This window comes from Octodon degus, unplaced genomic scaffold, assembly GCF_000260255.1.
Source record: "Octodon degus isolate 3935 unplaced genomic scaffold, OctDeg1.0 scaffold00088, whole genome shotgun sequence".
Lineage (NCBI taxonomy): Eukaryota > Metazoa > Chordata > Mammalia > Rodentia > Octodontidae > Octodon > Octodon degus.
Genome location: NW_004524664.1, coordinates 3,306,367 through 3,324,940, shown reverse-complemented (window position 1 = coordinate 3,324,940; position 18,574 = coordinate 3,306,367). Strand labels below are relative to the sequence as shown.

Sequence of the window (18,574 nt, the reverse complement as noted above, 5' to 3'; positions counted from 1 at the left end):
TATTTATTTTTTTAGTACCGGTCTACAGGTTCTCACTACACAGATTGGACTCGTAGTGATCCTCTGGTTTTCAGCCTCCCAAGTGTTGAGATTACAGGAGCGCACCACCATGCCCAGTTTCAGTTGCTGTCTCAGCACGCCCCGTGGGTGGGGCTGGCACAGCATGCTGGGGGTCGAACCCTGGCCGCTACGTTATGCCTAATTAGCTCTTTAGTTTACTGAGCTATCTGGCCAGCACTTCTGTATTCTTAAAGGATAGATTGTACTTTAATCTTTATTTTGGTCCTTTACATCATCTTTGTCCTTTTTGATCATTAGTTCTGTGTCAATTAATGAATTTTACATATTTTTCTACATTTTTCAAAACTGTAATGCTTGAATTAACAATGTCTTGAAAGTTTGAAAATGATTCAGTAATCTGAGTACTTTATTAATGTGTTTGAGTTTTCTTTTACTTGTTTTTATTTTTTCTAGATCTGTAGGAATTTCCAGTGTGTAAATGCATCTGTTCTGAATTACGACTGTGATATTCAGGAGAAGTGTCATGGACATGGGGTAGGTAGTATTCTCTTTTGGTTTGTTTATGAGAGTAGTGCTGAATAATGAGAATGCCCCAGGAGTATTAAATGAGAGTTCTAAAGATTTTGGAATTTTTAGGTGTTGGACAACTTACCAGTAAAATTTTCATTCTCAAAGAGTTTAAAGATTTTTGTATTTTAGGGGCTGGTGAGATGGCTCAGTGGTCTAAAGCACCTACTTAGAACAAGCTAAGCTAAGCAAAACACAGGGACCGTGGTTCAATCCCCAGCACCACATGCTAGCCAGGCCTGCCCCCTGGTGGGCTGAGCTGGCCACACACACACTAAATAAACAAATAAATAAATAAATATTTTAAAAAAAATAAATAAAGATTTTTGTATTTTAGTCTGTTGTCTTGGTTTTCATTTTGTAATTAATGAAATAGAGCAAGAGAAACAATTAAGAAAGTGATATTTTGGTTGTTTTGAAGGTATGTAATAGCAATAAGAACTGTCACTGTGAAAATGGCTGGGCTCCCCCGAATTGTGAGACTAAAGGATATGGAGGAAGCACGGACAGTGGACCTACATACAATGGTCAGTAATACTGAAGAAACCGCTGAGATTTCCCAGTGGCCCAAGACATAACTTGGGTAACCTTGTACTACCTACCCCCTTGCCCTCCACACCAGTTACACATTAAACTGTGTTGATTGTGCCTTTCAAATTCTTTGTAGATATTTATGGGTTTTTGTAGTGTTCTTGCTTGTTTGTTTGTCATATTGAGGATTGAACCCAAGGAAAATCGAAGTATATCCCTAGCCCTTTAAAAAATTTGTTTTGTGATAAGCTCTTGTTAATCATGTCCAAGTAGCTGAGACTGTAGGTGTGCAACCCCATGTCTAGCTCATTTCCATTTTTTTCAATCCTCATTTCTTCCAGTTTCTTGCCTTGCCTTACATAATGAATTGTAAATGGCATCATATGTAGGCTTCTCAGGCGCTTTAGTATGCTGATCTGTCTGGCCGGCTCGCCAGTGTCCTATTTTAAATTCAGTGTTTTTGCACTGCTGTTAGCATGAAGTCCCCAAATGATTAGCATATTTTAAATGCTCTACATGATTTCCCTGAGCTTATCTTTCTCTCTTCTTTGTGCCTTAAACAGATTGTGACATCTTTAATTTTCTCTAATAGCCAACTCTTTTTTATTGCTGAGCCTTCAAACGATTTTATATTCATTTTGTTTTTCCCCCAACTGTGTAAATTTGAGCTAATCAGCCACTATTCTTTGCTTTTCTAGAACTGTTAGTACATCACATACTATAATAATTACTTAGTTACAGTAGTCCCTTTCAGTTTTCCAGTTCAACTTTCATAGACTCACTGTTTTGTGGGTTTTCAAAAAATATTGATCTAAATTATTTATCACAGATTTTTCACTATATTGCAGTATTTTGTGGTAGTGTACAGTAATGTGTACGTATGTTGTTAAAATTATGTAGGTTTGTGAATTTAGAAAATGGTTAAGAACATTAGAAGTGTTTTTGAAAGTATGGAAAGGTTTATAAGGGTGTGGGGTGTATAAAGCTTTAAAACGTATATAATAAATATAATTACTAAAATAAATATAATGTTGCAACTTTGCTGAATTTCATTGATGGGGGGTGATGTGTATCTGAAACGTAGCCCCCATGATCTGTGAGGGGCCACTGTGCTTGCTTTTATTTCCTGCTAGACTAAGAGCTGTTTACAAAGAGTAGTATTATGTGTAGTTTCAGGTATCCTCTGTGGATTACAGGGTATTGCTTTATACTGCTTTACATTCTCACTGCCAAGATACAAGGACTCCAGTTTTTTCACATGCTGTCTAACATTAGTATGGTCGGCATTTTAAATTTTACGCTTCTGGTAGATATATTTAAAGTGTAGTTTTAATTTGTATTTCACTCATTAATGATGCTGAGCATATTTCCACATGCATATTTTCTATCCACATATCTTTTTAAGTGATATGTCTATACGTATCTTTTTTCAGCTTTTTAGTAGTTCATCTTGAGTTCTGGAGATTCTTGTGAATACAGTCCTTTTAACAAATACGTATTTTCTCCTTTCCTTATTTATTTATTTATTTATTAAGTGTATTTAGTACAGGGTCTACAGGGTCTCACTACACAGACTGGATTCATAGTGATCCTCCTATTTTCAGCCTCCCCAGCGCTGGGATTACAGGCGTATGCCACCTTGCCTGGACTGTTTTTAGTTTTTTCTTTGATTCAAGAGTTTATAATTTTTTTGCAATATTGGGGATTTTCATTGCATCTTAATTTTATTAAAATTTTTATTCTACCATAGTTAACATTTATATGACTTAAATCTTGTTATATTTTTTGAAACTGGTCTTAGTACACTGAATGTGGTTTATCTTAGTAGTTCTGTATACACTTGAAAAGAATGTGCTCTGCTGTTTTTGGGTATTTTACACGGAATAAATGCTAGCTATTAGATACTCAAATTGCATGTTTTTTTTTTTTTTTTTTTTTGTTTTGTTTTGTTTTTCTTTTTTGGCAGAACCGGGGATTGAACTCAGATCCTTGCTTTTGCCAGTCAGGCGCTTATCCTACTAAGCCATCTCCCCAGCCCCTATCAAATTGCATGTTTACTGATTATTTTTCCACTGTCTTTTAATTATTGAGAGATTATTGATTTCTCCTGTGATTGCCAATTTGCCTGTTTCTTAAGTTCTATCAGCTTTTATTTTTTAAAAATTTTAAACAGTTTTATTATACATGTTGGCAGTACATAATGTTTTTGTTTTTGTTTTTTTTTACATAATGGTTTTTTAAAACTATTTAGAACAGGGTCTACACGGTCTCATTGCACAGATTGGACTCACAGTGATCCTCCTGTTTGCAGCTTTCTAGGTACTGGGATTACAGGTGCATGCCACCATGCCCAGTCTCAGTCTCCATCTCAGCGTGCCCCAGGGATGGGGCAAAAGCCTAGGGATCAAACCCCTAGCCCCTGTGTCTGCTTAAGCAGGCACTTTAATCTCCTGAGTTACCTGGCCGGCCGTACAGTACATAATGATTGCATTCATTGTGGGGAGTTGCTGCATGTACATGACACATCTTGATTCATTTGTCCATGCCCTTCCCCTCTCCCTCTTCCCTCCATCTCTTCATCTCCTTCCTTTTTGAGAAAGATCTGTCACCCTACTTCCTATTATTTATCTTTTATTTTGCTTTGTATTTATATATTGGGTTTCTCATATAAGTGCTTTGGATACTAAAGTACCATGTAATGATACTTAAGCTTGTGTGTCTGATTTATTTCACTTCACATTGTAGTCTTAGGGTGCATCTATTTTTCTAGAAATGACTCAAATTTATCCTTCTTTATGTCAGAGTACTATTCTTTTTGCATATATTCCATATTTTCTTTATCCATCTGTTGCGCATAGAGAGTGCTTCTAAGATTTAGCTATTATGTGTCTTTAACTCTTTTGGGAAGGTAGCTAGAAGTCCCCTAATCCTAGCTGGGTCAAATGGAATTTCTAGTTTAGTTTTTTTAAACCTATGTTATCTTGTAATATTTAGATCCCTCTCTACTTTTCTCATAGGTATTGCTTCTCAAATTTAATTAATTTTCCCCTCATTTTTTATCACACTGTCCTGCTTCTTTGCATGCCTTGTAATATTTTCATAGGTTCTAGAAATTGTGAATTTTACCTTGTTAGGTACTAAATAAGCTTTGTTCTATTAGGTTTGAATTTCTTGGACATAACTTCTTCCTGTGCGTCTTATAAGCTTAGCTGTGACCTACACAGCCTTTGCTGGGTAGTTTAACCCCTTCACCAAGGTACAAACTGTACCATTTAGAGTATTAACTCAAGACCACATTAATTAGGAGATTTTTCTAATTGTGCTGTAAGAACACACACACTGTGTAGTCTTGAGAACTATAGAATTATACCCTATAATGCTCTCCCCTGGTTTTTCTCTAGCTTCTGGTAGTTTCGTAACAGGCCAACATTGATCATGTCCAGTGGAGTGTTGGGGGAGCCCTTTGCAGGTGGTCAGATTCTCGCTAGCTCTTTTCATTCTGGCACTTGGTTCAATGCATTGTAGTTTCCTTCGGTTCTCCAGAGTCTGCTCTGTCATCCTCTCGGGGAGCCAGTGGGTCTTGGCTTGTGTCACTCTATCCCCTGTGTTCTGTTAACCTTCTCTGGGCAGTAATCAGGGCAGTTGTAATGTTTCTTTCTTAGGGCTGATTATTCTTCATTGTCTGGTGTCTCATAGCTTGAAAACTATTGTTTCATGTATTTTGTCTGGTTGTTTGAGCCACTTGGGTTAATTGATGATAGCCCCATCTTGGCTAGATAGGAAAGTAGAATTATGGGATTTAGTGGAACATGTACAAGTGTGCTGTAACTTTCTTTAGCTTTTTCCAATTAACATTTAGGTTATTTCTAAGCTTTTGATATACTCTATTAACATCTGTAGTATATATCATAAGGCCTGCCCTTTCTTTTAGTTCAACAATAAATTGTAGGTAATGAAATTATTAGATTGAGGTTATAATACTTTGTATGGTTATTGATAAAAATTCCAAATGACAGATGCCAAACAACATAAAGGTGTCAATGTTAACATAATATAGACACTGTTATGTGCCTTCGTTTAAATTTTATATAATCATTACTAAATATAAAATATATATCAAGCTTTGATTTTTTTTATGTTTAGATTTTTGATAGGGATGAATGTTTTTACACATGGTTTTGTGTGACTTCTTAAAGAATTTTCTGGTACATTTACAAAATTAGAATAATGAGGCAAATGTCAGAGTTTACCATTCCTTTTCACATCTACTGTACTATTTCTTTAAACAACACAGACCGAATTGTTAATTGATGGACTTTTTTCAGTGCAGGAGAATAAACCCAAGGCTTGTGCATTATAGTTGAGGACTTCACTACTAAGCTGTAGTCCCAACCCTAATTAATGATTATTTTTATATATGTAGAATTGGGAAGTAAACCTAGGGCCTTTGCACTGAGCTTGAGATGGGGTCTTGCTATGTCACTAACTTGTGCAGGCTGAGATCAGACTTGTGATCCTGCCTTTGCCTCCTCGAGTGCTGAGAATCCAGGCATATGCCACCCCACTTGGCTAATCAGTTTTTTAAAAGCTATAATGAAGTTCAAATTCCATAGACCATGAAAAAGAAATTAAACTATATAAAAATAATAAACTTTTATGTAGAGAAAAGCATTGTACCATAGAAAAATGACAAAATGGGGAAAATACTTCCATTTTATATCACTGACAAAGCTGATTTCTTTAATATATACATAAAGAGCTTTTAGAAATTAAAAAGGGAAAACTAATTCAAAATACAGAAAAATAAAAAACCCCAATGTTTCCTTAAATACAAAAAGTACAAAACTCAATATAAAAAAGAAATGTAATTAAAAATTGTGTGAGATACAATTTTTCACCAACCATATTAGCAAAGGTCCAGAATTTTGGCTCTGTTGGGAAGTGTCTGAAGAATTATTACATATTGTTTCTGGGTTGCTAAATTGTAATCATTACTACAAAGAGCAATTTGATAATACTTTTTGAAAGATTATTTGCATTTACCCTCTGATAGAGCAAATCAGCTTTTGGGAAATTATTCCATAATTATTCCTGCATCTGTAAAATAGGATGCAGACTTCTGCATCTTACCAAAAAAAAACTTTTTTGCAGTAGCAAAAGATTGGGAAAAATCAAAGTGTCCATGAGTAGAATACCCTCATGGTGGAAGTGTGTGTAGAAAATGAGGCTATTTATGGTTTGGAATGGTATATAGATAAATGAAAATAGTGATTTACTAAACAGTTTATTGTATGCTACCTTGTATGTAAGAAAGGGTTAACTATAAATACATATTGGCCTTCTTTTTATGTGTGAAAAAATACTGTAAATTTAAGAAATGACTAATAATGGGTACATTTATGAAGACAGAAATGAAGTGAATGGGGATGGAGTGTGAGCAAGACTCCTCAGTCTGTATAGTTTATATCCATTTTGCTTTTTAGATTAATTTTATTGGTACATTTTAGATATACATACTGATAACATTCATCATAAGAAATTTATACCTGTGCATAATATGTCTTGATTCTTTTTTCCTGTTTCCTTCCCTCCCTTTAATTTCTCCTCCCCTCATTATTTTTATTTTTTTTCTCCCCTCATTATTTACAGAAGTTTGTTTTCACTCCCCACTCCCTCAACCTATTGCCCTTCCCATTTGAGCATTTCTTCCTATTTCACATTATCTATTAAACATTTTGGTCTTTATTTATACTTTGTTTCTAATACCAGAGAAACAATGTGATATTTATACATGTGTCCAGTTTATTTCACTTAAGAGTATGGTCTCATACCTACCTCACAGGGTTGTTGTGGGGATTAATTAGAAATGATGTCTGTAAAGCATTTAAGGTTCTTGAAGAAGGCACTATATAAATATAAAATAATATCTATTAAAGTTAAAAAAAAAAAAAGAGTATGGTCTCAAGGTGCATCCATTTACCTAGAAGTGTCCCAAGTTGAATGGAAAACATTGATTTGATAACCAGTGTTCTGGGTAGGGTGGGCTAACATCTAGTTTAATGGCCAATAAAATATGTTTCCTCTCTCTAGAAAAGAGCACTGCGTTAAGGGATGGACTTCTGGTGTTCTTCTTCTTGGTTGTGCCACTGATTGCATTTGCTACCTTTCTCTTCATCAAGAGAAATGAACTACGGAAGACATACTTCAGAAAGAAGAGATCACCAACACATGAGTACTTAAATTTTGGTTTTTAATTTTTATTAAGTAATTTGTAGCAATTATTGATGATGATAGTCCTATTATAGGGGTCATCAGCCTTTTAAAAGTTGGGTTCTAAGCCAGCTCTCTGTTCTTTTGCTGTGATAATCATGGGTTTAAAGGGTGGCAAGGATTGCTCTGTATGCCGTTGACAGTGCCCTTATGGCTTCTTTTGCTTATCACTGATTTTGGAGAGTGGGATAAGTAGAATTGTAGGGTGTGATGTCTATATCCTAATTACAGATTAAAATATGGGATAAACATAAAACATGCAAATGTTGAAAATTTTTCTTCTATGTGTTCATGTCATGTTTCAGTTTTCACAGAGGAAGACTTTAATTCTTAATTTTGAAAACAGACTAAAAAAATAAGTTTTGGTAGAAAAATGATCTTTTAATCATAATTCTGTCACCTGACATTGCTAGTCTGTGTTTTGGACTGTCATAAAATTCTTATATTAATCACTTCTAATGTATTGGTATCCAAATGTAGTGTTCACTAGTATGGAGCTTGTAATTAGATCTGGGTTCAAGTTTTAGGTTTCTTTGGTGGAATTATGATCTGAAATTATAAATAAAGTTCTCTGAGCCTTGGGTTATTTTCTATAAAGTTGGAATATTAATATTATCTTTCTCATAGTGTTTTTGAAACATTAAGTGAAAGGATTACATGAGGAAATATTAGCAAATAAAGGCCACAGCACTCTCCTGCCTCATTGTAATTACTTAGTAATTATGATCATGATTTCCAAATACCCCTTGCTGATCTTGGTTGTTCACCTTTGCTTCATTGCTTTTCAGAATAATTTTCCAGAGTGTCTTGATGTTTGCTTTAAGCTTTAGTGTTTTCTACCCAAGTTTGTCTTCCTACTCTATTTCTCTTCTTGTCGCAGTTCAGCAGGCTATGCAGAAAGTGCCAAATTTTTTCCTAGTTGATGCTGGCACATTTATACTCGATGTTTGATATTTAGCTAATATCTTTCTAAGAAACCTGTTTTATACCCTTATACTCCTAATTTTTTAGTGATTACTTCATATACTGTATTGTATAGTCTAAACATATGTGTTTAACTCTTCTGTTAAAGTTTATTATTGAAGATTTAAAAAGAAAAATGAGTATACTGGCCTAATACATAATTTCCTAATTTTTTTCCAGCTATTTAGTTATAAAATGTGGTTAATACTTTTTATGTTATAGCAAGGATTAACCATGTGTGGAAGCTGTTAAAAAGTGCCTAGCTGCCTAACTTATTATTTAGTATTAGGAAAAGGATTTATGTGATGTGTACTTTGGAAGTATCTTAATGTTACTTTAGCTCAAAAGTAATGATATATGTTTCAGGTCAGATGGCAAAAGTCAAGCAAGTGTTTCTAGACAGCCAGTGAATGATCCTCGGCAGCCGATGGGTGCCCCTCGACAGCCTGTGGGTGCTGCTCGACAGCCAGTGGGTGCCCCTCGACAGCCTGTGGGTCCTTCTCGACAGCCCGTGGGTGCTCCTCGACAGCCTGTGGGTGCTCCTAGACAGCCTGTGGGTGCTCCTAGACAGCCGGTAAATGTTCCTTAACTTATTTCTCTAGTAAGTCCTCCAAAAGAAGTCATAAGCTTAAAATGAAAATTTTTCTTTACTATGTTAAAGTATTGCGTGTTGGAAAATTTTTTAAAGAATTGAAATGTTGCCTGGTGGTGGAATGCTTGCTTAACATGCATCAGGCTCTGAGATCAACCTCTAGCACTAGGAGAAAGAAAAAGGGTTGTGTAGAATTGATGTGAACGTAGATACTTTTTAAAGTAATTTGAGGGTTGTCTAGGTGGTCCTTAAGTTAAAGGAATACCAGTAGGATCCCTGGCTCAGAGGATCTGAACTTTAAGAGTGCTTTGCCTTGAAGCCAAGAATGGGAAGTGACCTGGGAAGGAGATTCTCAATATTATTTTCTCTCCGCTTGCTGTCTGTTTTCAAAACCTGGCTTCCCTAGAGCATGTTAGTTAGACCTGGTACTGAGCTACTAAAAGGCCTGATTGTCTCACCAGTTGTGTAACTATTGGGTGGGCCCCAAATAGTCCAAGTTATTATGTATCAATAATGAGGAAAGAATTGCCACACATACACTTTGTAGTATGTAGTAAGTAGCTACATTTATTGAAGATCAAGTGGTGGTAGAAGCATGAACAGGCAGAGAGGAAAAGAGAAGAGAGGGCCCTAGGTAACTCAGGCTTCCAGGACTTAGTGCCTCTCACTACCTCTCTCTCAAGTGTCAATGATCTGCCTCAGACATTGGGACCACATAAAGTTTTGGTATTCTATTTTATACGTCTTAAGACAGTGGAATTGTGGATAATCATGAAGGTAGTGTTTACGGTTGAAAGGAGAAGAGTCCCTCACTCAGCTTCTGTTTCTAACTGTACTGTGGAATTAATATTGTTGAGATGCTCATACTTCCAAAGCAATCTACAGATTCATTGCAATACATATCAAAATTCCAGTGATACTAGTTTAAGTAAACTCATGCCACCTACAGTTAATTCTTCCAATCGATGAACATAGGTGTTCTTTCAGTTTTTTGCTATTGAGTATGATATTATATATGGGATTCTGATAAATGGTCTTCATTTTATTGAAGTTCATCTATTTGTGTCTTCAAGTTTTTTTATCAGAGTTTTGTAGTTTTCAGTGTATAGATCTTTTGCCTTTTTGATGAAAATTATCTCAAGTTATTTTATTTTGGATGTTATTCTGAGTAGATTGTTCTTTTAATATTTTTTCAGAAAGTTATTTGTGTTTTAAAATGTCAGTGATTTTTAATTTTGATTTTTGTCTCTTACAACTTTGCTAAATTATTTGTTGCTATCAGTTATTTTCGTGGAATCTTTAGCGTTTTCTGTATTTAAAAACATGTCATCTACAAATAGAAACAGTTTTACAACTTTGCTTTTTGGATGTCTTTCATTTTTTCTTACCTAATCATCCTAATTAGAACTTCTTGAACTTTGTTGAATAAAAGTGGACATCCTTGTATTTTTCCTAATAGAGGAAAAGCTTTCAGTTGTTTGCTATCGAGTATGATATGTGGGATTCTGATAAATGGTCCTCATTTTATTAAAGTTCATTCCTTTCAAACCTGCTGGTTGAGAGTTATTATCATGAAAATACGTTGAAATTTGCTAGATATTTTTGCTTTATCTGTATCTATTTGAGGTGACCATATGATTGTTGTCCTGTAATGTGGTGTACCACATTTATTGATTGGTGTATATTCAGCCATCCTTATAAGTGCAAGGATAAGTCTCACTTGTTTATGGTGAAATATCTTTCTAATGTTTATCAGGGATATGTCGATCAAGGATAATGGTCTATAATTTTCTTTTCTTATAGTGTCCTTATCTGTTTTTGGTACCAGGGTAAGACTGTACTGCCCTCATTGAGTGAGTTTGAAAGTATTTTCATCAACTTTTAAAAGTTTGAGAAACTTGCTAGTAGTTCTTCTTTAAGGTTTTTTTTCCCATAATTTTATTGAGAGACAAATAACAATGAGACAGTTTCAAATGAAATTGGTAGGACAGTTTCAATAATTAACACACTGCATACTGTCTTCCTAGTGGTTATTTGCTGTACAAGATGCAGACATGATACTCTATTTACAAACACTATTACAACAAATCCCTCTATTCATTAAGAGAATGTAACTATATATCTATCCTAACCATTTTGAATACACAGATACAAAATGGACATTCATTTATATATCCCCTTTTTTGTTTAATTCTGTCATTTGAATGTTCTTTAAGGGTTTGGTAGAAACTAACTATAAAGCTCCCAAGTCCTGAGAATTCTATCTTGATGTAAGATTTAACATTGCTGATTTCAAATCTCTTTACTTGTTGTTGGTCTGTTCAGATCATCTGTTTCTTCATGATTCAGTCTTAAGAGTTGCTTGCTTCTAGAAATTTATCCTTTTATGTTTTCAGTATGTTGAAGATAATTGTTCAGGATAGTTCCTTATGACCTTTTCTAATTTTAAACTATCAATTGTAATATCTCTTATTTCATCACTGAGTTTACTTGTCTTTTTTCTCAGTCTTACAGTATTATATTTATCCTTTTTTAAAAAGCCCAGCTCTAATTTTTTTAAATTTGTATTTCACTTTTTCATTTATTTATTCTCTGATCTTTATTATTTGCTTTGGCTTAGTTTTTCTTATTTTCCTAGCTTTTGAGGTAGGAAAAAAGTAACTCTAAAAGTAACTCTTAGAATGCCCTTTCTGAAACCTGATACTTTTTGAATTTTGTTTTTCTAGATATCTGTATACATATAATTTTTGATTTCTTCTTCACCTTGTGATTATTCCGATACATACATATGCATTAATTTGCATAATTTATAAACTATTGTTTAATTTGCATACACTTGTGAAATTTTTTCTTTTGTCAAACTCTGGACCTTGCCCTTACCTTACAGGTGCTTGTGCCACTGAGCTACATCTCCAGCCTTCTGGTCAGGATTTTTGATAAGATTTTTTTTTTTAACTTTTTGGTACTGGGAGTTGAACTCAGAACCTCACACTTGACAAGTAGGCATTGTACCACTGAGCTATATCCCTGGCCCTGATAAGATTTCAGTATTTCTAAATTTGTTAAGGCTTGTGACACATTTTGATTCTCATTTCCTTTTGTGTATATTCTATGGATATATTCTCTGGTTACCATTGCATTACATTAGATATCTTAAAGTTATAACAGCCCACTTTAAACTGATTATAACTTTTGTGGTGTTAGAGATCAAATCTAGGGTCTTGTACGTGCTAGGCAAGCATTCTATCCCTAAGCCACACCCATAGCCTATTTAAGCAAAATATTTTAAAATTTCAGCATTATAAGTAATTTAAGTATATTAATTATATATAAAACATATTTATGACATCATTATAATATCCTTTTAAAAAAATTTTTTTTTTCCTTTTAGCTTGTACATGCAAACAGATTTCCAGTACCAACCTATGCAGCCAACCAGCCTCAGCAGTTTCCATCAAGGTTTGAAATGAATTTATTTAGATTTTTTGACTAGGATAAAATCCATACTTAATGCCTTATAGTTTCTCTTATTTTTAATTTAACTTAGGGCAGACTATTTAGGCAGTTTAATTTAGGGCAGCTTTAGATAGGACACAATTTATAGAAATGCTTTCAAAGAACTTTTACATGAATTTCATCATTTTAATACAATGTTTAAAGGGAATTTTATTTAAAAAGAAGTCCAATGTGATAGTTCAGTAGAATAAGTGCTTGCCTGGCAAGCACAACGGCCTGAGTTCAATTCCCTGTTCTGCCAAAAAAAAAAAAAAAAAAAAGAGAGAGATAAAAAGAAGCCTGAGAAAGACTTAAAATGAGCTGTTGCTGAAGCTTTTGGTGTGTGTACTATTCAGAAGCAAAGGCCTTTAGAGTAATGAGCAATAAGAAATCAGACAGAGGGGACAAGTTCCTGTTGAGAACAGACAGAAGAGCCTGCAGTATAAGAAAACAGAGTTTGATGCATAAGAAACCAAGGAGATGAGGAATTGTGGGGATAAAGTTTGGGTGTAGAAGGAAGTCAAGAAGTAATTCCAGCTTTGAGTACATTTTCTTTTCTGGGTGCATCTCGTTATTCTGAGGATGATAAATGAGAAGCTAGAAAGTAGAGGAAAGCTTTCAATAAACTCACAGGGTAGTGGGAATAAGAACTGGAATCTTGCCTGAAGGATGTGCCCTGGCCAGCATCTGAGGCCCAGGGTTCAAGGTGAACCATACCCTTAACAGAGTCCTTGCTTTTGATATTTGGAACCCAATTAAAAAAAAAAAAAAACAGGCATGCAAGAGAAGAAAATGTTATTAAAATCAAGAATCATTGGGCCATAAAATCATGCTCAGAGGATAGCCACTTAATCCCTGACATAGACTTTAAAATAATCACGATAATTATGTCATGGAATTCATAGTCAAATTTGAAAATTTCGGGACAGAGATAGACTTTAAAGAATGAATGCAAATTCTAGAATTTGAAAGCACAAGAATTGAGGCCAGCAAGATAGCTTAGTAGTCTAAGTGCCTGCTTAGGCAAGCACCATATTCCACACCTGCCCTGCCCCCCGGTGTGCTGAGCAGGCCACCAAGACCAGGTGTGGTGGAGCCTACCCATAATCCCAGTGGTGGGGAGGCTGAAAACAGGAGGATCACTATGAGTTGGAGCTGCATAGTGAGACCCTGTACTAAATACATAAATAAAACCCTGCAAGAATTGAAATTAAAGAATATAAATGGCCTTAACAATCAGCAGGAAAGGAACAAACATACTGTTGCATTTTTACGTCCTATAAAATGCATCTGACCCTTGTCCTCCCTATTCCAGTTGCATTGCGGCACTGAGGAGTGTCCTAATATGTGGTTTTCAGTGTTCAGTATGAACACATTAAAATCCAACTGAAGATGAAGAGTATCAATTGCAGAATATGTATTTAGCAGGTGGTGCTCTCGTGTGCTATTAGATTGGAGGGACACTAAGATTGGATGTGGTCCGAAGATTAAGAAAGGGTGTCCAGGAATGAAGGTGAAGATGGCTAGGCATAGTCCTAATAGTAAGGTTAACTCTCAGAATGGATATTGTTTGAGAAGCTGGAATTGCAGCTCTCTATATGTAAACATAGAGCTAGTTTACACTTAGCAGTAATTTTTTCCCATAAATTTTAACACTCAGGAAAATTGCTTCATCTGCTTAATACTTCCCTCATTTGTCTTTCACACAATTTAATTTCAGATTCTTTGAGCTATTCTTTTTGAAAACATGATAGCACCTTCATACATGATTGATTGCAGAGTAACAATGTAAAGTAGATAATAGTTCCATTTTAAATTCTGATTGGAACCCTGTAACTATTGACTGTTGTATTAATAATATCAGAATATAAAGTGCCCTCACCTGTTTTCAGGAAGGCTGAGAGTGGTGTTATGTAGAGCTTGTCCTTCCTGCAGCATTATTTCATTCAGTTCCCACACACTGTTAACTCTTTTCCCCTACAGGCCACCTCCACCACAACCGAAAATGTCACCTCAGGGAAATCTAATTCCTGCTCGTCCTGCTCCTGCACCTCCTTTGTATAGTTCCCTCACTTGATTTTATACACTTTTGGCATATGTCTTCAGGGAACTGAGTGAATGTTTTACCCCCTGGTGTTTTGTTCAGAAGTTTTTCTCCTATTGCAACTTTGAATGGAAACAAATGCTACAAAACAGACGAACTGAGTGGGGAGTTGAGCAATACAAGGAACTGCAGTCAACTGAGGAATCCATTTCCAGCATTGAAATGTTTTATTTGATCATCTGTGAGGTTATGTACCTAACATAGATTATCTTATTTTGAACATGTTATAGCAGTGATTCTTGAATTAACTGCATTGGTGTTAGATTTGTTATTAAGTGTTTAAATGTCCTCAATTTTTGACCTTGCTTATCATTAATGTAGTTTGTGATCAAATGTGATAATCTAATACCTTTGAAAACTAATTATCTGTCAATAATATCTAATATTTTTCATCTTGCACAGACTAATAACCATTGTACACTACAATCTTGTTTCTCACTTATGACATGAATAAACAGATATTCTGGTTTTGGAAAATACACAAAAACCAGGATTAAGATGCCATAATTTTGTTTTGAAAATACAAAATATGCTAAAGAAGTATGTGTTTATTCACACACTAGTTCCCAGTCTTACGATTCTTTACTATAAGTGACTATTAGAAAAATTCATTTAATATTAGATTTCTATTACACATCATGTTAAAGCATGGCATCCTTTTGCAATAGCATTATTTTAAATAAATATAAGCTTTAAGGTACGAGGTGTTTAATACATCTAATCAGATATGCTGTTGACTCATGGCTATAATAAAGGAATAATTTTAATCAGTCATTTGAGCTATTATAAAACCACTTAAAAATTTATGAGCACTTTAAGTCTAAAATCTGAATTTTTGAAGCTTGATATTAAATCACTTAGAATGTTTACATTTACTAAGGTGTGCTGGATCATGTCTCTTTTTGACTCTAATATTTTCCTAGAAATTAGGCTGGAAAAAAAGGAAGAAAAGATTTTCTTAGATAAGTACAAAAGTTAATGTGTCTGTGAATTATCTTAGCTATGTAAAAAATAAATTTTTACTATGGATGAAATGGTATGGTCAATAAAATTTTAAATTTTTTCACAGTCTTTCATAATAAAGTTTAATAATAGATTTATTAACTGAATTTCATTTGTTTTTTTTTTTTTTGGTTTGTGTATATAACATTTACAATAAATGAAATACTTGAAATTCCCAGTGACTTCTCACTCAATTATTCATAACTTTATAATTTAAAAGAATATGACTTTAGATAAAATATTAAACTTCCAGATATGCACAGTGGCTTTGTTATTAAAGGAAAAGAGATCAGTTTTGAGGAAGATGGAAATTTCAGTTGTTTGAAGATAAATACAGTATTTTAAGTTGCATATTAAAAATTGTGATCTATCCTAAATGAATGGCCTTATTTCCCTTTAAATCTCTTAGTGAATTCGTATAAAAATTTGTGTCTTTCCCTTCATAGAGCTTCAGATTTTGTGATTAAATGCATATTGCTTAGCATTTGTAGTTAGTAACTATAGAACAGTAGCAATGTTCTTAGAATTAGATAATTCCTTGAGTCTTTGACTAATTTGTATTAAAAACTATTTGTTGGGGGCCAGGGAGGTGGCTCAAGTAGAACAAGCGCTTCCCTGGCAAGTGCAAGGGCCTGAGTTCAATCCCTGGTTCCACAAACAAAACAAAACAAAACAAAACAAAAAACCCAACTATTTGTTTAGAACTTCTTTTGCTTTGAAATATTTTCCACATATTTTGTATGCTTTTCAGTTAGGTTTTGTCCTGGGTTATATTGGAGTGTAATGAAAAATTGCAACATTCCTGGTCGTGAATGCTTTTTAGATGTCTGTAGAGTCTGCAGACTTCCACTATGCCAGCTGAGTTACTGAAAAGGTGCCCATGGATGCTACCATAAATAAGAAAAAGAACTTTCTTGCCATTTGCTAAAGGAATTATATTCAGTGATAAGTTATATAAAGGTGTGGCTGAATGTATGTTCACAAATTGACCTTTTCCAGGGTATTGTATTTTTTATTTCCTGGGTCTCTAACTCTGGAGTTAAACATACTCCAGATTTTTAAAGTAGATGTTATGTTTTATTAAATTTCATCAATGTTAACGGAAACCTGCCACCTGTCAGGTACTCTATCGGGTACTGTGATGTGTGAGTTCTACATAGGACATATTTCCTACCCTTTGAGCTTACAACATCTGTTATGGAGTGGGCCACACCCACAAGGAAGAGTGATAGAAAGTCTGTTCTGTCAAAGATACCAACAGGAAGGACTGAGGAGACTAAAAGAACAGTGAAGTGAAAGACACTAGAAATCAATTGAAAAAATTTAGCACAAACAGGTTCTTGGCGTTTGTTGTAATTGCTCACACTGTACAGAGTGAGGTGAAAATAGCTTTGGCTGACCTGCCTTGTGCCTGTGGTGCAAGTCTAGCGTTGACAGATCCTATGGGATACAAGCTGAGTGTGTTTTCTGGTGCCTGTGTTGATGCAGTTTTCTTTTTCATGGTTAGTGCCCTGTTGAAATCCCAGGCATCCTTAAAATTCCACCTCAGTTGTCATTTTAAGTGTCTTGATGCCCCTACTGGGTGCTTCTGTGGGGCCATTCAGGTAGTGTGTCAGTGTATCTGTAGTTAGTATGAGAATTCAGCTCATTCCCCGGGATTTGGAAGGAATTAAAAGTTAATGCACGGGAATGGAGAGGGTGAGGCTGGAAGGCAGGGCTCTGCAACACGGCTGTGTTAGAAAGGCCCACAGCAGAAGGCGAGGGGAGACCTGGGAGCCGGGAGGAGCCTGCTTGCCTGAGGCCGGGCGGTTGCAGGTGTGTGCGGTTGGCAAAGCACTCGATTTCACTCCAGAAAGCGCCCGAACTCCTTGAATTCCACTCAGAAATAAAAGCTGCCTTTTCTGAGACACCTGGTACAGATTCATGACTTGTTCTGAAATAGGTTTATACATTGCAGGCGCAGACCTACAGGCTGTGTGCACAGCGTCCACAAGTTTCCAAGGTCCCCTCCAGCTGTAAGGTTCCTTCCTCTGGCAAAACAGAAGTGGTAGAAAATAAAGAAACCGTACTGCTCTGTGTCGGAGGGCTCCCAAAGAGAAGCAAAGGGCTCCTGGAGGAGTCAGACAGGCAAAGAATTTACCTCGCTGAGTTACAGGTGGAGTTTGCATGGGCATTACCACAGTATGGTAGGGTGCATAATGGGGAAGCCTTGGCCTGTGCGAAAAACAAGAGGAATCTGAGGTTAACCCAGGGAAGAAGATGGAAGTCAGTCTAGGAGCGGTGTGTGTTTGGAGTAGGATTCCCGTGCAGTGCTGATTCCCTACCATGGTGACCTGGCAGACCCCGCACAGCACTGCTGAGCTTTGCATCCACAGTCCCCATGGGGGAAAGGGAGTCTCCATGGTTCCATTGCCAAAAGTGAGCTTGGTGGGCTGTTCTGGACAAGGGACCTCTTGGGTTGGTTTGGATCTTTGCTGTGCATGCTGTTAATTCCAGCTATGAAACTAAATACCGGAGACTGCCTGACAACAGAATGTTCACACCTGTGTGTGGCTGAAGACCAGCTGCTGGGTGGCCACCGGTTCGGTTCTAGTGACAGTTCTAGACTTCAGCCCACCGCAGGTGTTTGCAGGGAGGAGCTGCAGTGCTGTCCGCTGTCTGGTCTGACCAGGGAGTAAGTGGAGCAGGAAGGCCCCATGACCACCCTAACCCTCCCAGCCTGTAGATAACAGTATTTTAAACACAGAGGTTTCAAACATTTTAGATTCAGAACTTCTTTACACACTATTGAGATCCTCAAAGGTTTTAAGTTTGTATATGCTAATATTCTCATCTTAGAAATTAAAATAGAAACTTCAAGAATGTATATTAGCTCATTTAAAGACAGGAATGGACATGATAAGCAACATATTTAAAAAATAAGTTATAACTTACTCAAGCCAAACAAAACAGAAATGTGGCATTGCTATACATTTTTGTGAACCTTTTTAATGTCTTCCAAAATGGAACACAGTACCAAAACCCCTGAT

General features: G+C 35.7%; 1 protein-coding gene across 1 annotated transcript in view; it reads left to right on the top strand.

Annotated features, from left to right (window-relative positions):
* Adam9 (ADAM metallopeptidase domain 9) overlaps positions 1–15,484 on the top strand; it is a 147,938-nt gene extending 132,454 nt beyond the window's left edge. Inside the window, exons 17-22 of the mRNA XM_023722019.1 lie at positions 475–555; positions 1,010–1,115; positions 7,210–7,351; positions 8,719–8,926; positions 12,336–12,403; positions 14,423–15,484. Coding sequence (XP_023577787.1) covers positions 475–555; positions 1,010–1,115; positions 7,210–7,351; positions 8,719–8,926; positions 12,336–12,403; positions 14,423–14,516 — 699 coding nt within the window. The 3' untranslated portion in view covers positions 14,517–15,484. The remainder of the gene's footprint in view (positions 1–474; positions 556–1,009; positions 1,116–7,209; positions 7,352–8,718; positions 8,927–12,335; positions 12,404–14,422) is intronic.
* Positions 15,485–18,574: the final 3,090 nt, after the last annotated feature.